The sequence below is a fragment of the Cyanistes caeruleus genome, chromosome 15 (genome assembly GCF_971803275.1).
Source record: "Cyanistes caeruleus chromosome 15, bCyaCae1.hap1.1, whole genome shotgun sequence".
Taxonomy (NCBI): domain Eukaryota; kingdom Metazoa; phylum Chordata; class Aves; order Passeriformes; family Paridae; genus Cyanistes; species Cyanistes caeruleus.
The window spans coordinates 8,084,057-8,106,605 of record NC_141715.1 but is presented as its reverse complement, the minus strand read 5'-3'; the positions used below and the strand labels follow the sequence as shown (position 1 = coordinate 8,106,605).

General features: G+C 41.1%; 2 protein-coding genes across 2 annotated transcripts in view; both read left to right on the top strand.

The window, feature by feature from the left end:
* The first annotated feature begins 1,602 nt into the window (after positions 1–1,602).
* On the top strand, positions 1,603–9,844 carry LOC111935580 (neuropeptide Y receptor type 6-like). Its single transcript, XM_023936031.2, has 4 exons — positions 1,603–1,682; positions 1,813–1,890; positions 3,797–3,873; positions 4,876–9,844. The coding sequence occupies exon 4, from the start codon at positions 4,894–4,896 to the stop codon at positions 6,010–6,012; it is 1,119 nt and encodes a 372-aa protein (XP_023791799.2). The 5' UTR covers positions 1,603–1,682; positions 1,813–1,890; positions 3,797–3,873; positions 4,876–4,893; the 3' UTR covers positions 6,013–9,844.
* Positions 1,603–22,549, top strand: part of MYOT (myotilin) — a 57,719-nt gene continuing 36,772 nt past the window's right edge. The window contains exons 1-2 of the mRNA XM_086852144.1: positions 1,603–1,682; positions 3,797–3,873. The gene's annotated coding sequence lies outside the window, so the exon portion shown is untranslated. The remainder of the gene's footprint in view (positions 1,683–3,796; positions 3,874–22,549) is intronic.

Below are 22,549 nucleotides of genomic sequence, written 5' to 3'. Positions count from 1 at the left end.
ATTCACAGGTTACAGCATAATTAAATCCACATGAGGCAGCAGGTTGATACAACTGTAAAACCAATGGATTGCATGTTAAAGACTCCACTTTTTCCACAAATGAAGGACTGCATACAGAATTATATTAGAAACAGAGGCATGTGTAAACAAGCAACATGACCTTTGAAATTTATAAATAGAATCAGAACATCTTTTAATTTTATTGACTTATTTGCTTCATAAATAGATAATACATTTTTATGGCTTGTTCCGATGCTTATCTATCACACTGCATGTTTGAGTCCTGATTAACTTCCTGGGGTTACAGTACAACCAGAAGCAGAATTTCTAAAGTACTTTGGCAAAGCTTTGTTTTATAGTAATTTTGACATAATCAAACCCAGCAATTTCTAGAAATGTTTTCAAAAAATATATTCACATTGCTTGATTGCAGCATTTTTGGTTAAAATATCAGAATTCCCAGACCACACCTAGAATAAAAAGCATTAGGTTAAACTAAAGAGAAGGAAGTTTTACAGGGAGATGTTAAGGCAGTCTTCCTAGCAGTCAATTAAGCACTTGAATACCTAATCTAAGATTACCACACAGATGGTTTTAAAACAGTCTGGACAAACATATTATGAATTGACCCAAATGTATGAAAAACAGGATGTTTGCCTGGCCTGATCGCAAAGGCTCCCTCCACCCTGCACCTATTTTATTCAAATACTATAGCATGACAAGCAATAATAGTTTTAGATAATTAGTTCTGAATTGCACTTCAGTACATCATCAGTATTGCTCATCCCAAAAATCCTACTGCTTTTTCAAAATCATTTTCATAAAAAACCAGACTGAGATATTGGAAGTGGACCTGGGTAAAAATGCAAGAGTTTATACAGCGACTTACCAGATTGCAGGTCCTAAGAAAAGCAGTTCCTTTCCCACTCCATAAATGTTCATTCTAAATATTTAGTGAAGAAGCTGAATGCTTATTTTTATAAACATGTGACTACAAAACATATGGACTCTCACTGAAATAACAGTAATAGAAATTAAACTCCTTTTCACTATGTGCTAGTACAGTGTGCCATGCCCTGCTTTTCAGGAATATTGTTTTTTTTCCTGAGGAGTATAAGCTAAAATATCAATTTATAATGAAAATCTGATTATCTTAATTGCAATAAAGCAAATTATACACTTAATAGGATGTGCATGCTCTTTCCAAGCAGCTTATTGTATTGCTGTATCAGTCAAGTAAGCAATATGCCATCTGCAGATGTTTATGTATGAAATCCTGCAGAGGGAAAACATTTGAACTACAGAACAGATTAAATAATTGAAAATGAAATTGCATGATAAGGTGTTTGATGGGGTGGAGGGAAGCAGCAGAGTGGAGGAAAATCCATCCCCATGACTACTGGTCCTTCCTCCTCCCTGCTCACTGCTGTTCGCCTCTTCTTGGATTCCAGAGCTTGTTTTATTCCTCAGCAGCCTTCCTACAGCCTGGCAGATTCAGTATTGTTGGAAATTGGGGTCTGTGGTTTGCTTCAGACAGAGAAGAAAGGAGAGTTTAAGTAACGCTTTAGGAGACATGGCTTTGCTTTGGATTCTTTTATACAGAAAGAAGACGTGTTTGCTGGCTCTGAGAGAAAAGGAAAATTGTTAAAGGCAGTGTGGATATGACTTGAATTTTTCATCAGGTAAGAAGTCAGAAAATCTGTAGAACTGTGACAAAAGTTATTGAAATATATTTTTAAGTATTATTCTCTACAACCTATATTTAAAAGTGAATGTAAATTTTCCTCCACATTTTTTCTGTGCAATACTTAGGAACTTAATAAACAATGTTTATAATTGAAACATTTACTGGTCACCTTGAAAGGATGGGACTATTCATCTTTAGCAGAGGTAAGAAAATACTTAGTAAAGAAAGACTTTCTAAAACTAATTTTATTCTAGACTTTTCTTTTGCTTATGAACGTTTCAGTAATGTTTCTACAGATAGAGGAATTAAACAAGACTAAGGGGTTTATAATAACTTACAGTGTTGAACTCTTACTGTAGTAAAGAATTTTTTTCCAAAATGCATGGATTAGGGGTTGAAGTAATTAGTTCTTTTTGTTAAATGCTTCGATTCTGGTATCAGCTGCAGTTGTGATCCAAGGATTCTGATTACAGTAACATTTATTTATTAGATTAAAAAGTGCTAGTATGTATTACAATATAATTCAACATGCTGCAGTAAATACCAGAGTAACTTATTTTTTTAAGGCTATGAATACTCCAGATGTTGACTAAGACAGGTAAAATAGTTTTACAACCAAGGAAGTGTTTAAATTGCCTCACAGAATGGTTTGTACTAAAGACTGCACTCTAACACCCCAGTACAAACTAAAGACTGAAAACATATGACACATTCTCGTGAGAATAGAACAGTGTAGATGGAGACTGTGCCTAAAACTGATGTAGCAAGTGAACTGATTAGGTAAGTACAGGGACCTTTCCCAAACAGAAAATGCCAGAGAAGCCCTACCATCCTGAATTCTTGGGAGAGGACATTCAGAATTTGCTATCAAACTGTGTTGTGCATCCATGGAGAAATAAGCAAGCTTAGCAAATAGTGCATAAAATATTACAAACTTGGCTCAGCCTCATGGCCTTTTGAGTCTCCACAGCTTGTCCTGCTCACATATAAAGCAGGGAAGAGCAGAATTTGTCTTTGTGCCAGCCAGGTGGACACCACAGGCACTGCAGAGAAAAATCATCCTTGGGGCAAAGCAGCCAGACTTTGGATCCTCACACTTCTGAAGTGGCAGTAAATCTCATGGGGGAAACAGCTGCCGCTTTTGGTGGTAAATCTACCATTTAGGGCCTCTGTCCTTCCAGCACATGCATCCTTGGGTGTGACAAATCCAGCCAGGCAATCAGTGCTGCTCCAGGGAAAGGTGAGTGGCAGTGCATTCCAGGAAACAGATGGCCTGAAGGGGCTGTTACCCAGCCACATCATCGGGTTCTGCAGGACCCGACTGTCAGAGTTACAGTCCCAGGCCTCTCCCCTGGACTCAGGAGCAGAAGAGTTTGTGGCAGCTGGTGGGCACACAGCAGAGTACCCAGTTCTTGGTCTTGCCCTGCTGAAGTAGGGATACCTGCAAGGAACTGCAACATCTATCAGAGCCACCAGACTTCCATAGTTTTTGCAGCAGGATTGTAGAATTTTCCTTATTATTCCCCAACATAGCTTTAACCAAGCCCAGTACATTCTTTAGGGAGACTACAGTGTTTAATGCTAGCCCTGACCACAATTTAAGTAATTTTTGTGACATCAGGGCCACATAGAGTCACCTATATCTACAGCCACTTCCCACCCCAACATGTGTATACTGATTGAAAAGGGTATTTTAATCAGAATGACAGTGGTAATAGTTGCTCCAAAGGTGACAATTGTGGTTTTTGGAGATTTTTTTAGAATCCTAATCTGAACCACACAAACTTATGTCAAACAGAAGCATCAGGATAAAGCAGTCCAGGATATAACTCTGACTGGAATATTCTTTGAGTGTCTGTGGGAAAACAACTACGGAATCCTAATTCCCCTGGATAACCCTGGATTTAGTGTTTAATTTTGTACAGACCACCAAACTTTTTTTTTTTATCCTTAGTGATTAAATAATGGCAATCATATCTGTGGAAGGGCTGACAAATCTTCTACACATAAGCAGATTATTTCTAGTAATAATAAAACATCCACCTATTCCTTCTTCTTTTTGTGTATCCTCTAAGTTCCCACTGCTTCTTCATTCTCCTTTCTTCACAGGCTCTCAACACCATTACTAGGGGTGAAGAATGATCTCCTTCCAGATAGTTTTCCAATAATTTCACAGGGGAATTAAGGTGAGTTAAAGCAAGTTTTGAAAGATATATGTGAAGAACATATATAAATTCCCCATTTTTAAATTTTAAAATAACTCTTTTCATACTTAGCTTTCCCTTTCCCAGGCTGGAAACAGCCTGACTGGAAAGCTGGTGAGCCTTTAAATTAAAAGTAACTTTTGCACTCAGTGATAAATTCAAACCCATCAAGATATTCTATTGAACCTAACTCTTCCCATTCGTTTTGAAACCACAGAACTGTGCAAATACCAGATGTTTTTTGCTTGACTCCTGTTTAAGTTAGAGCTGAAAGAGTAATAATTGTCTGCATAACTACAATGTGAACTTTATTTTGTTTACATTTTCCTCAGGATAGATTTAGGAAAAAGGACATACTATCTTCAATGCATCAGTAGAACAGGAAACTCCCTTTAAGATATCATTCATAGAGTTTTTGAATGCCATTTGAGTTCAAGCACACATAATTTTGATTAATTCAGGAGGATTGAATGTATTAACACTCACATTGCTTTGTAGTTCTAATGAAAATCTAAGTGTGATGTCTAAGGTAGCAGAGTGATGTCAGGACCCAGTTCTTCTTTTCTGGTAATACAAAAGCAACAGATTATCCTCATTGGAATCCATTAAACCTTCTTAAATCTTCACCAGAGACAGATCTTAGAAAACTTTGTTCTGAAAAGCAAACTTTTTCCACAGCTGGTAAAAGAGGATGAAAGTGTCTGTACAAGTTTAGTCAGAGCTGCTATCACAGCTATTTCTTGTACATCAGTTATGGATCTGTAGCACTGTCAGTGCAGAACCCCAGAAAGGTGACATCAACCTCCTTCCACAGAGATACATAAACCCACTAATATCCATGTGCTTTTCCAGTACTGTAATTAATCATGTTAGGTTTGCTCAAAACTGTAAGGACACTGAGTGCAATGGTAGACCCACAGTACTCACTGCCTTGAAAATCTCCATGGAAAGTATTTTCTAAATAATACAAGGTTTTGTCCGTAGGTTGGAAGATACTTCAGGATGGATAAAGCTGTTCAGCATCCCAGTGAGATCCTGAATCAAACTATCTCTAACATTAGCCTTTCTCAGTTCTTGAACTTTGATACATGCCAGCTTTCCTCCCTTACAGAATTCTTGCTTATCTCAGCTTACACATTGGTTACACTCGTGGGGCTTGTTGGAAATCTTTGCTTAATTATTATAATAAAGAGACGGAAAGAAGCTCAAAATGTCACCAACATTTTGATTGCCAACCTCTCTTTATCAGATGTCTTGATCTGTATCATGTGCATTCCTGTCACAGTTGCATATACCTTAATGGACCACTGGATATTTGGGGAAGCAATGTGTAAAATAGGCTCTTTCATACAAAGTCTCTCTGTCACAGTCTCCATTTTCTCACTTGTACTCATTGCTATTGAGAGATATCAGTTAATTGTGAACCCACGTGGCTGGAAGCCCAGTATTTCACATGCTTATTGGGGAATTCTTTTTATCTGGGGGCTTTCCCTCATCATATCCACTCCTTTTTTAGTATTCCACCAAATAACAGATGAACCCTTTAAACATCTGTCTTTCCACAGTGATTTCTACAAGAACAAGGTTGCTTGCATCGAAGCATGGCCGTCTCTTACAGAGAGACTGATTTTCACCACCAGCCTGCTGGTTTTCCAGTACTGCTTCCCATTGGGGTTTATTTTTATCTGCTATCTCAGGATATTTGTATGTCTTCGAAGGAGACGAGGTAAAATAGACAGGATGAGAGAGAATGAGAACAGGCTGAGTGAAAACAAAAGGATCAATATGATGCTGGTGTCAATTGTTGTGACCTTTGCAGCCTGCTGGTTGCCTCTCAATATATTCAATGTGGTTTTTGACTGGAACTACGAGGCGCTAATGAGCTGTAATCATAACCTGACATTTACAATCTGCCACCTTGTGGCCATGATCTCAACATGTATCAATCCCATCTTTTATGGATTTCTGAACAGGAACTTTCAGAAGGATTTGGTAGTATTAGCTCATCACTGCAGGTGCTCAGCATCACAAGATGAATATGAGAACATCGCCCTTTCAAACCTGCAAACGGATGCATCTAAGGGGTCTCTGAAGTTAAATACTCCCCATGTGGATATATAACTGTCATTTCCAAAATTCTGTATTTTGTTGAAGATGGCCTTTTTCTGCAGGTCTTGGTCATGTTACCACCAAGTTTAGAGGAAGTCTTTGCCATTTAGTTTAGCAAAACTAGGATTATGCTCCTATAGGCATACTCTTAACAGGCACTTTATGATAGTATTAATGCTGATAAACCACTTCCAACAGTCCTAAAGATCAATAATAATAAATTATAAACAGTATTAATGTCTTCCTTTTTTAATCCACAGTTTCCAAGTCATTGCATGCTACCTTAACTCCAATAAAAACGTTTCCATTTCAGCCACTGTTGGGGACATCTTTCCTAAACACCTGGCTTCCTCCAGGTAAACACTGGACACTGTGGTATTCCTAACTTCAGCAGCCTTTCACACAGTTTTCTGGCATTTTTATTCTCCAACACTGCATCAATACCCTCACTGTTAACCTATACTTTAGAGGCAGCTCACACTGTAAGGAAGGCCCTTGAAGTTATTCTTTAGACTCCACCACCTTCCTTTCAGCCCCCTCATGCAGTTTGCTTTGGCTCAGTACCTGTTCAGCCCAGAAATTGTATTTTAACAAGGGAAAAGGCTAGAGTTGGACTTTTATTTTTTTAATGAACTCTAAAACAGAACCCATTTGATGTACTACAAGTTTCAGTCAGAATGATGTTGTTCAAGATAAAATATATATTCAGCATTTCTCCTAATAGCATTGCATTCTCTAAACCACCAGTAAAGCTTATTGCTTTCTCTCTTACCATCATCACTGCTCCTTACAACAGACCTTTTGAATCTCCATTATCAAAAAAACCCCACTATGAATTCAGAGTAAATTTTGTGTTAGCTACTTACTCAGATTTCTCTTTGAGTAGAAAATTAGGTTTACATTTTAACTTCAGCAATATTTTTCCCCACATTTCTGCACTAGCAGGAGGCTACACTTGAGCAGATGTGGTCATTTCTGTTAACAGAAACACAGTTTCTGTGTTTGAAAATAATTTCTTCTATAACAGTGCAAAGAAGCCTAAAGGGATAACACTGAACACAACTTTTCTTAAACTAAAACATTTTAAAAACCACTTTCCAGTGTGGCCATAAAAAAATAGCCAAACTTTTTCTTCATCTATAACATAGTGACAATATAAAGAATCAGTTAATATTGAGCTGTTTAAATACAGTACTTAGAACAATTTAGTCCAAAAACTCACCATGCTTCCTCTTATTCAAATTAAATATAATTAATTACTTGTATTGCTAAAGCCCCTTCTTTTCTTCTGAGTTTCAAAACTCCCTGTTCAAACACTTGTACATAAGGTTCCTTGTAAACTATTCTCTAACTAGTAAATTATTAATGCACCACTTAAGCAAAAAGAATTCACATTCAAATTACAATGAGCTCTTTGATGACTCAGCTGTGATGAAACTCACCTTAAGGCTATAAAGTTCTCTTGGAGAGTGAACATCTCTTTCCATAGCCATCCAGCTCCTAAATGGTTCAGGAAAAGTTCTCTTGTTACAGCACAGATCAGACTGTCTGTACAGAGGAGCTCTGTCAGAAGAGCCTCAGCAGCTCGTGCAGATGCTCAGGTTTGTTAAGTGCTGCCTGATTCACACTGAGATAAAAGACCTCGGTGAAATCTTAGTGTCTGAACCCATAGAAGTCATAAGGGCAGCTCCATGGCAAGAACAGGAATGGCAGAATTAATGACATGGTAATCAAGCATCTAAGTGATAGGCATGGATTAGCTTTGGCATAATTTAGGGGTTTTTTCCCTAATTTAATCAAATATCATGCATTTGGAATTGATTACACAAACATTAACTTAAACACCTGCCTTGTGCATCATAGAAAAGAAGCCAGGAGACAGATTAATACCTAATAGAGGCCAATGATCAGACTGTTGAGAGTATTAACTATTTCTGTGAACTTCTGTGGGCTGCCTTTATTGCTGATGCACATCATCTGTGTGTTCAGCACAACAGGCATTTAATCAAGGTAAAAGCAGTAACTTGCAGTCAATGACACTGGGGCCCTGCATGGTCAGAGGTGCTGGTTGTGCTTTGGTGAAGGGATGGAACTGCTTCTCTCACTACTGAGACTCCTGGGTAACAAAGTGATTCACTGTCTTCATTGCACCTGCCTTGACTGAGAGCAAATCTGATCCGGGAACTTCACTTTTCTTGGGGATCCCAGTACCTGTATTGAAAACCATTTATTCCTGTCAGAAGATCATTCCCTGAACAGCATTTTAACAAATGTTGGTGTCACACCTGCTAGAGACTGGGCTATCTACTGTATTTCCCTGGATTTGGAACACAAATCTCTATCACCATCTTCCTCAAATTTAAGTACACTGTTTACAGCTTCAGGGCCCATGCTTAAAGCATTTTACAAGCACATGACATTAAGAATTTCACCTCTAATTCATCACTTCTAATTTATTAATACTTGCACAGCTGTTCAGATTACTCTCATTGGCAAATGTCTCAGATAATATTTAATGTTTGAATCAGGCTCAGCTGAGATTCCCATGTGTGAACTTGGCCTAAGTGGCTCCCATCCCACAGACAAGCCCAAGTGTGCATACTTTTACAGCAGAGGTGGTTTTAGCATCACATCTCTAGTGGTTTCAAAACAGCCATGAAATGAATTCTGGTTCAGATTGTGTGATGCTGATGGATGGTCTCTACTTTCTCTCCATAGAAGTGCTTGGGCTGTGTGCAATAGACAGGCAAAAAAAGATTGCTATCACTTTTTTTATAGCAATTGTCTACTCCTGACAATCCTGATCAGAGTTAAGCACTCAATTTTTCCTTCCAGTCTGAAAATCTTGATATAAGAGGGTTCTTCATTAGCAGGTGGGAGCTCTCTGAGCAATGACACTGCTTCAGAATCAAAAATTTGATTTCTCCTTCTTATTTCTTTCTCACACTTTCATTTGACTCAAGTGTTGATGGATGCTCCATTTCTGTTCTGAGCATTCAGTCATCAAGTATCTCTCCTTAATGCTGCACTTGTAACAATTGTTAATGGAACAGAGGATCCTCACTGTCTCGGAGACGTCGCCCTCAGCCCTGTACATTCTCTCACTACATCCACTGGCTTCCTGTGCATCCTGATACTGAACTTCCAAGCAAGTCAGTAGGAGACAATTGTGACAGGAATAGGAACAAAGAGTAATTACTTGTTTTTAAAGCATAAGTATTATGGACTCCAACACGGTGTGTGACAGAGGTAAATGTAACTGTAATACCTAATACTTAAAGATTGCTCAAGTTAAACTGGCAAATGCTGCCCTTTCTTGGGTAATGCTGATGACTTTATTTTCCCTTGTTTTATTGGTATAGTCAAGTAGAAAAAATACTAACAGCCTTTCTCAGCAGAAAGTTGTTACCTAATATAACCAGCTGGAGAATTTCCTTGGGGGAGCAGCACCATGGAATTAACTCCAAAAAACTAGAGGGGCATCTGAACTCCCCAGTGTTATTCCAGTGTAGAAAGTCTTAGTTTTTAAAAACTAAAAACTGCATCACAGCTTTTTGAGTGGTTTGGTGACCAATATATTTATAAACGTCCTTGTAAATTAACTGTGTCCTTACATGTCTGTGTATTTTATGGTTGATCAGTTTCATTTTAAGCATTTATTACTAGGGTTAGATTCTTGTGAACTGCCATCCACTGTGGAAATTATTTCATTGAGCAAAGAGCTCAATTGATTATTGACTGTAATCCTGTCTGTGGACAAAGGCAGTGCCAGTGCTGTGTGTGCTTTAAAGACTGATTTCTCCCATTGACTGACAAATAAATATTACCCTGTGTAAAACCATCACCCTGCCCAGCTGGTGAATTGTGCTGTCTGGAACTGGGATAGGCCACTTCTCATTCAAACAGGGCACCAGAACACCAAGAAACACCAAAAGATCCAAAGAAAGATCCAAAGGTCCAAGAGAGATACAGAGCCTGCTGCAGATTGAAAGGATGGCCACGGAGCAAACAGAGCACGGCTCAAGGGCACAAAGGTACTCAGGAAGGGACCTGACCAGATTTCAGATGTGTGAGGGAGCTGCTGACCCAGTGGAGCAAAATGAGGAGAGGACACAAAGACTGCTCTGAGGAGAAGGGGTGACCTCCAGAGACGTCCTGACATACCCAGAAGGGTACAAAGTACATTCCGGAGAGAGCAGCATGCTAAGGTGACCCTTTAAAGCATCAGGATGAGAGGGGAAAAAAAAAAGGAAACAAGGAAAAATTTAGAAGCAACAGGGTATGTGACAAACAAGAAAAAAACTAAAAAATAGGAATAGCCAGCTCAATAAAATGAGACAGAAAGAAAAATTTTAAAAGTTAAGGGGTACAAGACAGAGGAAGAAAAAAAAATTAAAACTGAGACGGAAAAATAGATAAAAGTAGACATAGAAAAGCAATTTAAAAATGAGAGGAGAGTGAATGTGCAGCAAAGCTTTGAGAAACCTCACAATGAAGGGTCAGACAGGCTGCAGAATTGAGTGGAATCTCATAGACTCTATAAACAACATTGTCCTTTCAATTCTATGCTAATAAGACACTTAGAAATATTCCACAATGGCAACTGTAGAATTATCTTGTCTGCTATCACTCATTTTTAAACAAGGTTCTTTTGGTTTCCATGCAAATGCACTGACTGATGCCTTTTATTTAATTCCCTTTCATTTCACTTCATTTCATTTCTTTCATTTCATTTCATAGATTTCTCCATTAGTCACAGGCTATTTACATAATGTCATGGAATTGGCACGTGTGGAGCTATTCTCTGCAGAATTCACTTCGCCTTCATACCTGGTGAGGAAAACCTGTTAATTTGTGTGGATGTCAGGGTTGTAACAGCTCCATGAATTAGTTCTTCCAGTCAGGAATGGCTACTACAGTCACAAGAAGCTCTGAAAGTTTGGGTTCCCTTTAAGGAGAATTTTTTACCCCCTTGCCAGTTCTATTTTTGATTGGAGTCTCCTGCAGTGCTTCATGGTGTGGAACCAGACCCACAGTGCTGGAGGGGACTGTGAGAGGCACAGATTGCCTGGACACACCTGCAGTGAGTGCTGCACAGCCTCCACCTCCACAGGCTCCCAGGGCACCCTTACACTGCCCAGCACATGTAAATCTCTCCTGTCCTCAATAAGGGCCAACAGAGTTGTCTGCTAACAAGTTACAAAATGACTGCTTTTGGGACTACAATTATTTGGGTGGTGTAGTTGTGTCAGATGAGTCCATGCACTAATTTCTACCTTGAAGCCATCTCAAGATTTGCCATCCTTACAACTACTAAAAACCAACCCATGACTGTAGTTTGATCATATACCCACATTTTCGGAAGCAGTTGGCCAGTGGAAGCTGTTCAATCAGTTTATTGGGTTAGGGGGTGGGAATGGTATTTGGGTTTTGTTTGTTTGCTTTTCAAATAAATGCAACCACTGTTTTCTTACACATGAGATGTAAACCTAGGCAAGAATAGAAGTCAAGGATCTTTATGTGAATCAAAAAAACAAAGGAGATCCCAGAACAGTTTCGCCAGAACCAATTTCCCAGTCTTCTGAAATTTCTTTAACAAAACTATCTAGCTGCCTCCCCTTTTACATAACCACAGGAGCCAAGCAGCAACTGTAGCCTGGCTATAGTCCTTACCCATTCCCCCTGCTCTTGGGCAGATTCCACTGCTAAAGGAGCTCCCTTCAGCTGCAGGAACGAATGCCAAAGAGCCTAAATTTTGGGGAAGGGTTTTAACTCTGAAGTGGCAGAGAAGGAGCTGAATTTGACAGAGCAGAACAGAGCTGAGCAAAGATCTCAGCAGAGCTCAGACCTTGGAAGAGATTCAGGAAGATTGTGCAAGAAAATGGAGATAAGAGTTTACAAGTCTCAGAGTAGATTGCAGCAGTATGTAAAAACAACAACAAACATATATGTGTGTGTGTGTGTCTGTTTAACTCAACACACTGGCAGCTATCTGGGCTGCCAGAGAAAAGATTATATTTGAGCATCATGTCTTAACAGGACACTTTTACAAAGAAACAAAAAGACACAGGAACCATTTCATAATTTAACTTGCACAGGTGGAAGATCCACCTATAAACTGCAGCCATGCCCAGAGATTTACGAGACAGGCAGTCCTTGCAGGAGCTCAAAGCCATCAGGCACCTGAGATGTCAGTGAGGGACTCGCATCCTCCTCCTGTAAGGCTTGGGTGCTCTTACAGCAAGCAGCAGGGAGAGCCCAGCATGTGGGTTGCTCCGGGTGTGCTGCAGGATGGGCACTTCACAGCCTCAATGGGTGGCTCTAAGTTTATTGTCCTTTGAGGAGCTGCAAAGTAAAGGTCAGAGGGACCTCACCACACCCACAGGGCAAACCTTTGGGAGGTAAATTAGTCAGCAAATAATGTCTTTCAAGATATCTAGGGCACTATTTCACTATTTGTAAAGAATATATTTGCCAGTCAGCCTAGCAATGCTGTCAGAATGGCATGATACCCTATCCAGCACACATTTACATTTGAGCATTTCAGACGGCTTTAAGTGTCTTAATGCTTCCAGCTCTTTATTCCCAGACCTTTCTGACCGTGTGAGCAGGTCAAGTTCTCACACCGAATGCACCGTGCACGCCTGCCCTGGATAGAAATCAGAGATCTCCTTGGGACTGGTGTCAACCAACATCAAATACGCGTCCAAGGCAGCCTGGGCTGTCTCCTGGAATCGGTTCTCAATGCCTCTTGCTGCAGGTGTCATCTGTCTCTAGCTCTTTGTGGCACTGGGAGCAGGGGGGGACTGTGGAAAATGTCACACTCCGGTGGTTTTGAATGCCACCATCCGCGTTAGTGACCATAAACCTGATCCCAAGAGAGCGCATTCTCCAGGGGCATCCACAACCTCTAATCACTGCCAACCCAGCTGGGTCAGACCCCCAGTGCTTGTCAGACACAACCCCCAAACCCTAATGCATATTGAGAGCATAACCATCTTTTGAAATGCTCCTTATTAACTAAAACCTGCTAAAACTTTGCCTGTATTTAGGCATTCAAACAAAACCATTGACATACTGCACTGAGTCATCAGCTGAAGGAAGTCCTATGACTGACTGGGAACAAGATTCCTGGCTTCTAATTAAAGATGAACTTAAGACTCCTTTAAAAATTGGCCACAGAACTAGTATTGAATCCAAAAGCAAAATCTGAGTTGACTGAAAGGTCAACAAACACAGGGAGATAATTACTGCTTGATGTTCCAGGAAATCCAAGCTCTGACACTAAATTTAAAAAAAGTCTTTGATGAATGATAACAAAAACTTTCTTTCTTCCCATCCCCATCATGCAAACAGACCAGACACAGACATACTGAGACCATTATGCAAGAAAAACCCAACAATCATGGAAGTTCAAGTATCCTGTTAAACCTCACATCTTTATTCATTGACATACACAAAAAAATCAAATATTTCAAGGGAAAAAGGGGTTTTTTGGTAGCATCATTTACTTTGCTGACTTATCACTTTACTGAGTTGATTAGCTTTTGCTTTGAGCTCTTGCCTCTTTCTAAAGAAAAATACACAGTATATTAAGATTTTAGGAGTATTCAAGTTATATTAAAAAGTTGAGGTGAGTGTTAAAATACTTTCAGTGTGTTTCTGCATGGAGGGGATCTGCAGCAGCTGTACAAAAAGCATCTGAGAATAGCAACAGCAAGTTATGAGAAAAAAATTACGAACAAAGAAAAACTATGAACAGTCAAATTAATTTAATCAAGGGTTACTGTACATCTGCTGCTAAGAAATAATAGCTGCTTATTTTTTTCTTGGAAAAGCTAAAAAAAGTCAGCTGCTAGTTTAACAATTAAGTAGAATTTAAAAATATGCAGAATGACTGAACTGTTGAGGATGTGAAGGGGCCTCTTGATATCATCTAGTCTAACCCCCCATGCACAGTAAGATAAAATGCTTTTTCTGAAGTATAATCATAAAATTTACCTAATTAAAACTCCACCAGAAAGCTGCTCCTGGGTGGGTGTTGCTGAACCACCACCAGCCTCACTGCGATGTTTGGTGCTGCTCCAGTTGGTTCAGGATCTCCCGACTCTGAAAGATTATTTTTTCTCTGTCCCAGTTTATGTTGCTGACAAACTGAGAGCTGAAGTTTCTCAGAAAAAACAAAACCTCCCAGTGGGGACCACTTCAGCTGCCAGCATGAAGGCAGTGGTGAGCAGACATGATGTGGAGCTGCTGATGGAGGAGGCATGAGCCTGGTATGTCTGGGCAGATGTACAAGCAAAAAAAAATTTTGTTTTTTTCTTTTTTTCATGCTTTTTCAAAGCAGGGCTGAAATCAATAGAAATTTGTTTCTTGCCCACTTCATCTGTGGCATCCTGATGGGTTTGGAAGTTAATATTTCAGTACATGGTACAGATAGAGAAACAGACACCATCAGAACCACCTTAGATTACCAGAATCCAGAGATCCTGCAAATTACTGCCATCTGCATTTTATATTAAATATGTCTAGAGGATACTTGTCAAATTTGATCTTTATGAATATCTGTCAACCTTTTATACTGACTTCATTTGCTTTACCTTGAGAGCAATTGAGCTGGTCCCCGAGGCAGGCATTACTCACATGCCACCTTTAACAATCAGATTAGTGCTGTGTTTGCTCTAAAAGCTGAAGCCTCAGTGCTCAGCACTGAAATGAGATCTCCTGAGCACAGCACACAGCCTGGTCCCAGCTCCAGCCCTCTCTTGGAGAGGTCCTGCTCACCATATGGTGCTCCTGCTATGCCTGTGCTATTTCTAGCTTCCAATACTATTGGAGCTGTGATGGAAAGATTTATAAATCAGGTTTTGATGCCAAGATGTCTGCTCAGTACACCATAAACTTTTATTTGCAGGTAGTTGAATCAGCAGTGGGCTATGCAGCTATCAGTGCAGGTTCACACACCCTGCTCTTCCTTTACCCAGTTCCTTAGACCTACTTTTACCCACTTTGCTTTCTCTCCTGCTCTTCTTGCAAACCTGTGTATCTGGATTTAAATTTGCTTTGGCTCTAACATTATTTAACCAGATGGAAAGAAAGCCAGCTTATACTCTAGGCAATGAAATGAATCCTTGACTCCTTGAACACCTCCTTCTACCACTTACCCAACACCCACCCTCAGCACAAGGTGCCAGTTCTGCAGCACAGACCTGGCCAGCCCCGTGCCCACCACCCCATGCCCAGCCCTCTGGGCACAGCTTCCACATAAAGTCAGGTGGAAAACCAAGTACTGACTTCTTATCAAAAGTTGCCCACATCCCAGTGTCAGCTTTAGGCAGCCCTAAAAATAAAATAACAGTTCACCTAAAAGCATTAATTTCTAGATACATTGATCTAAATAATTTTTGGTAGACCAAACACTCCTTTCAATCAGATGATTAGGGCTGTATAAAACCCATTCTTTTTACTCTACTGTTCAGCATTTAGGTTAATCTCCTGTCTAGTTTTAACGTCTCAGCAGTCATCCTCCTGCAAAAATGAGCACTTTGCAGTCCTAATCAAAAAGCGTTGAAAGGCTCCAGAACTCCCAGGGGGTGACAGAGGTACAATGGATTTCTCCTTCACACAGCACCAAACCTTCTTAAATGTCCCCAGCTGCAGCCAAGACAGAAGTCTGGCTCACATAGCACTGACTTCAGTGCACTGAGTACATCAAAAATGAGCCACTTTGGTGCCAGAGGTAGGAAATGTGTTATTATCTGGGATGGTTACAGAGAGAGGAAGGTTTCTCCCAGGTTGAGTTTCCAAAATACATATGGGAAATGGTTTACTCCTGTCTCAAAGCTCATCACCCATTTCTAGAATCCTCCAGTGCTCAGCTTACTCTACCTAGTTTTTCAGTTTCCCTTTCCTTCCTTCTCTCTACCACTCCCTTGCTAACGAGGAAAGAGCAGAGATATCATTTCTCACATGATTTAGCAAGAACATCTACATGATGCAAGGACCCAGCACCAGGATTTTACAACTAAACCAAAACAAACAAAAAAACCAAACCCAACAGCACCTAAACAAAAAAAAACCAAAAAACCAAAAAACCCAATGACAAAAAACCAAAACCAAAAACTTCAAAACTCAGTAATAAATCCCACAGACAAAAACCACAGCAAAGCACCAACACACTCTGGAACTTTTACCAGCTGTCACATATAGATGAAAAAGTTGTTTCCATTCACTTAGGTAATTTTTAAATAAAAAATAACTACTACAAAGCATTAGGAATCAAATGTCAGATTTTGGCACCATTAAGCAAGTCATGGGATTTTTAGTAGCAGAATCCCTGTGCATTAAACTACCAAATACCAGACTCATCATTTTCCTTCCCAGAGACTTTGGAAGCACTGTGCTTTCCATAGCACACCTGAGACACTCCAGAAAGCAGTACAGCAGCTGCACAGGAATTCCTCAAAAGATATTTTACACCTTTTTCACCTCTGCAGAGGTGAGGCACACATCAGCCAAGGAGGCTTCCCTCCCACTATCACCTCACCACTTCTACCAATAGGTTTAGCAAACTCCACATCCACGTTCTCAGCCTCTTTGCACCCCTGGCACTGGGGCTGGGTCAGCACAGCTGCACCAGCTGGAAATTTGGATCAACATACTTGTGATCTCTAGCTCAATATCAGCTTGAACCTTCCTAGGGAAATCAGTGTACTGCCAACGTGGTCAGACAACTTTTCCCATGCACAAATTTTGCTTTTTAAATACTTCAAAAATGTGAAGGCTTTGGGTATCACAAAGAATACACATTTGCAGATCAGCTCCCTCATTTTAAGTGTAACAAAAGGTTAGGAGAAACTCAGCTCTAGATCCTTTCCCAGGTTTACTTATTCTGCTTTGACTCCCAGCAGTGCTGTGAGGGCCAGCAATCCCTTTCTGCATGTTCCTGAGTACTGCAGCACTTCCTGCACCAGCCCCGTGTCAGCTCTTCTTCCCAAGAAACCCAGACCTCTGTTTGCCAAATTGCCACACCTTACACAACACTCCTATAGACAGTGCTCAGACACTGCATTATCAGTGAATTTATCCATCTGCATTTACACAAAACCCTAAGAGAGTCCAGACTAGCTTTGTGCATGAGCTACCTGAGCTCTCTGCTGAGTTCCACACCGTGCTCACTGTTTCGTGAGTAAAGCTGAAATTTCCATGTATTTTTCTCCTAGTGGCCTCAATGTAAATATGAAGAGCCTGAATTTATGAAAAAAATCAGATTTTTTCTTGTCTCAGTTTTGAAAAGAAGGAAGAAAAATAACCAAAAGTCTCTCCTCATCTCACTCTTTTATTGTATTGACATTTTGTCTTGTTAACTCTGGAGCCTCAGTCACAAGGGTTGTAAAATTGCTTCAGTCCATAATAATTACTTCTCCACATCATAAACCCATTATGGCACAATCTGTCATTATTGGCATATATTGTTATTATTGTCATTATCTGCCATCCTTGTTTGGTCAAGGCAGCAGCTGTGGTGGTCACACCTGTAGTACAGGTTGGGTTGGGCAGCTTAGACAACACAGCAAGAACCTGCACAATGCATATTATTAGCTGGGACAATTGTTCACTTTTTTGAAAAATAAGAAAATCAACAAAAATTTAAGAGTGGTTATTTTATCACTATATTTCCTGCTAGTCTTTTATGGTTACAAACTATTCTTGTGTTGCAGAAAATCAAGGCAGGATTATGCTTAGATTGTATCTAATTAATTTTTCATAATAAAAACCTTCTTGTTGCCAGATGGTTGATACGTGGCAGTTTAGAAAGCAGAAGATACCAGTTAGAAAGCAGACAAAGCCCTCAGCTTTTTTCACTGAGCCCCTTTTTTACCTGCAGCCTGGCTAGACAAACTGTACTGTGTACCTTTGAACAGAGAAGTCATTTAAGAGAAGCACAAATCTTTACAATTTTAGTGAATCTCTCTAGACTTCAGAATTATTCTTTCTCATTCAAAGCCATCACTCCCTAGGGTAAAATACAGGAGGGACAGAATATTAACCTTAGAGTTATCTTTTACTATGTCAAAATATCTTTGTGCCATCATCTTGATCTAACCTGGGGCCCTTGAGGAAGAGGCATGTGGAAACCAAGACCCTGGGTTTGCTGTGCCTCCTTTTGTCACCTCCAAGGCACAGTTTGCTGGCAAAGGAAGAGCATCCCCACCAGGGCAGCTGAGCAAGGGATAGAGAGTGCTGCCAAATCCAGCACAACCACAGCCCAGTCCCAAATTTGTCAATGCCTGTGCAAAGGGGAGCAAAGCCCCATCTCCCTCTCACAGGTGAAACCTGAGCTTGCACCAACAGGGCAAAGGCATTTCTGTCCTGTGTGTGCCAGCTACCCACTGGCTAACATTCGACAGAATGTCACACAAAAAGGAAAAAGCTGCTCCTTAATGATAGTCCTTCTGTTGTTCGACTCAGGGGTCTTATTAAAAGGGAAAAAGCATAGAGAGCAGCTAATCATCTGCTCTTAACAAATGAAGGTCTGGAGATTGATTTTTCAAGTGATTAGTGGTGCAAACACACATTTTCACAACTCAAGGTCTTTGCATTTTTATCCAACTGCTATTTTCATTAACCAGGTAAGAATCAGAGAGGGACAGTTAACAGCTAACGCCATCCTCAAATACTAATGGCTTTATTACCACAGCACACAGATTAAAAAACCTGTATTGCAGCTCTGTTCTCATAACCCCAGGAGTTCCACAGGTGCAGCTTAATTAGAAGTAAAAGCTGTTGCTGTACCTTTGCACATACAATTTTTTCATGAGAAGACGTCACTTGCTGGACAAAACTCCCAGCTTGGCCCAAGTCATACCCTGTGTCCAGCAGCATTTAGCACCATCGCCCCTCTGCTCGAGTTAGAAGCTCTAATGACAGCAGCTGCCAGCAGCCTGTGGGCTGAAATAGGAATGGGAATGGCTCAGAGACAGATGATACACCCTGAATGAGCGTGGTGGCATCAGACAGATCAGACAAGCCTCTGAGCTCACCGTGCTCCTTTCTGTGCTCCTTCCCACCTGTGCTGGATCCTCGAGGGATCTGGCTCTCACAGCCGACTGCCACTGGGACTGGGAGCACTGAGTGCCCAGCACTCACCAAACACACCTCCAGCTAAACACAAGCCACAGAAACTACACTCTGCTGTCGAGATTAATAACTGGACTTAATTTAAACCTCCAAAAAGGACAGTTTTCATAAAATCATCACTTGTCTACCGCTTGTTGCCTAATTTTCTGAAGGTGGAAATCAGGCAGAGTTCGCCAGTTCCTCTTGAAGAGAAACCCTCTGCCTAATGTAGGGCTGGAACAAAATCCCAAATGCCCCAACCTTCAATTCCCAGCCTGTGGCACAGGCAGCAGAAGCAAGCACTGGCAGCAGCCATGGGACAGTCTTCTGGACCCCAGTGACGCCAGACACTGCTGCAATGAATCCAGTCAGGATGCTCCTCCTCTCCCTTATGTAGCTTTAAAACCATAAAGTATAATTTAATGCATACAGGACCTAAATGTTGATACCTCGTGCTTACACAGGCTAAGTCTCACTGCAGTTCTCAGTGGAGTTAATTCATGCACTGTGGGCCCATGGTGTTATCAAGATATGAGAAGGAATGCATTACATAAATATATATTAATCACGGGGAAGAGAACAGCCACGACCAGTTTTCAGTTTTGCTTCTGCACTTAGACATGCTTTGTAGATATTTTCCTTCAGCAAATGACTCAATCCATCACAATTAAAGTAATACAATATAATCTATCCTTTGGTTTAATTGCTCCCCTTCTGCCAAATATTCAAGTTCTAAATACATTCAAAGCAATATTTAAAATAGGAAGATTATTTTCAAAATTAGCACAAATCTCCTAATGGGTTCAGAATTACATGCTGGGAGTCTTGCAATGCATTGGGTTTTGGTATTTAATTTTAAATGACTTCCAAGGTATGCCAGCATGAATCTGAGTTATTTCCCAGGAAATTCTAATGGACTTGGGTATTCAAATCCCTCAGAAGATCAATCTTCTCTCCTATGTGCTGCTGTAAACACTCTCCTTCTCCCATATGCTCAGGGCAGAGCTGCTTCTCCTGGATCTAGGATAGTGCCCACAGCCCATGGCAGGACAAAGCCCTGCATCCTTACAAGGCACCAGCCCACAGCATGTGCATCTCAGATATTTACACAGCTCAGGAGCAAGACCATGGGGAAGGTTACAGATGAGGTCAGAATGAGAGATGCACAGAAAGACACCAAGGAGAAACTCAGGACAGTGTCCGTGGCTTTGGAAAAACACTCAGGGAGAGGCAAGGACCAGTTACAAAACCAGGCCACATGTCCTCAACAGCTCTGCTTGGGCAGATTTGACCTGACAACTTAAAAGCTTTCACTAATAGTCCCACAAGCTTGCCCCAGGTAAAGCACATGTACAAGCAGATATGTTTTTTGGACAACAAACCAGAGCTGTGCTCAGAGCTTTGCCACTCTCCTTCCTGTAACCACTTGGCAAGTGGAGAAGAGCAATTCAACATCACCACTATTAATGAATTAAATCTCTTCCATCCTTTCCTCCCAACTCCCATCTCCTGACTTCTCTACTTTCCTTTGCTGTACCTACCGAATGCTGAATTTCATGTCCAGGCTCTGCTATGGAGAGCTGCCAGTGCTGAGCAAAGAACTGAGGACTTGTCAGACTGCTGGGCCAGCTGCAAACAGGGGCTGCAATTCCTGCTCAGTGATATCCTGCACCCAGACATGGTCCTGGCCAGGACCAAGCAGCTCATCCCAACCTGCAGCTCCTCCAGGCTGCCTTTGGTCCCAGCCCCTGAGGGTGGCTGCTCTGCGCCCACCTGGGCAACAAGGAGCCCTGTCCCAGCCAGCAGAAATCAAACCTTTCGTTTCTTTGTTCAGCTGCAAACCACTCAAACCACTGCAGTAAGGCACCCACGAGGGGAAGGGGAATTACAGGTAAAACTCCAGCTGCCTATGAAGATGCTTCAATAAAAAATCCCAAACAAAACCGAAAAAACTCCAAACAAACAAACACCCCGAAAACAAAACAAGAGAAAAAACCCAAACAAACAACAGCAAAAAAAAAAAAAAAACAACCAAAAAAAAAAAACACACCTGTGCTATGAGCTGGATTTCAGAGCTAAAATTCCCTGTACTATTTCAGTGTCTTGGTCACAGCCGAGGCTGTGCTGGGGGCACCGGGCTTTGGAGCAGCACAGGGCGCTGGTGCCATCTGCCGTTCTGGCAGCCACAGGCACAGCAGCACAAAGGATTGAGACTGGACTAATTCATGTGTGGCATAAATGAAAATCCTTCAGGTGCCTGAGGGTCTCCTGTGGCAATTTAGGGATAAACGAGGTTTGAGGTGAAATTTATTTATATGGGAAATATCACAAGCAAATCCTTGTTGACACAGTCTTTGATTCTGCGTGCAATTAGACACAATGCCCTTCTAGAAGCAAAGAATGGGATAGAAACAGAGATAGACACTTACTTTTAGGGTAAAATTAGCTTTAGCTTAGCTAATTACTTTTAGTTTCTCAGCCAGAAGTTTAACTCCTGCAGTTCAAAAATCCAGCAGTCCCAAGGAGAAGAGCACCAAGCTCTTTTCCTAAAAATTCTCTCCTATTTAGAACAAGCAAAACCATCTCCATGTGGTTTTATATAAACCACAGAGAATCCCAGCCTGCTCTGATCCAGCTCTTCCAGTGAAGGCACTTGCAGAGGCTCACAATCCTCACCTGAAAAACTGCCTTTCCAAGATACCCAGTTTGCACCCAGACCTGACACAGACAGCAGAACTCAAGACACTGGTGTGAGTTTCACAAGGGATATTATTTTGCTGGTCCCAACTCAGCTGCTTTGTATGAGAATAATTTTCACTGTCCTTACAGAGAGCTATTTATACTGGCAATTGGGCTCTGCCTTAAGCACTTAAGCCTGCTGTCTCGCCAGAAAACAGGCTTCCCACTAACTTCCATGCCTCTTCCTGCACCTGCCCTAAATGCTGATAAAAGGTGCTGTGCCATCCATGGAAGTCAGGAGGAATATTTCTGCCAGAGCACAGACAATATAACTTTTAAATGTCCTTGTTTATGGTCATGAAAACCTGCAAACTTGAGGACCAGAGGTGCTTGTGTGTCCATCAAGAGAGCTGCAGCTGTTGGGATGGCATCCTGAGCATGCAGAGGGAGCTCCTGCCAGAGCTAAAAACAGCGAGCGCGGGCAGCGTGAACGAAGTGCCAGCAATCCACACTCTGCACGTGTCCTGACCATCCCTGGCTGAGGCAGCTGAGGGGAAAAGTCTCTACTTGGAGCCATTTTCTCTGCCTCAATAATTTAACTCCTTCTCCTAAGCACCAAGGGGAGCACCCAGCTGTAGGAACCACTGTTATGATGGGAAATGGAATGAGAGATCATGGTGAGTGCAAGCCTATCTGCTTTAGCAAGTGGGTTGCTTAGGGAAAGGCCAGGATAAAAGATTCCTCTCTGGAA

Excerpts from the sequence above, each read along its gene's own strand:
- LOC111935580 (XM_023936031.2), top strand. The coding sequence starts at position 4,894 with ATGGATAAAGCTGTTCAGCATCCCAGTGAGATCCTGAATCAAACTATC.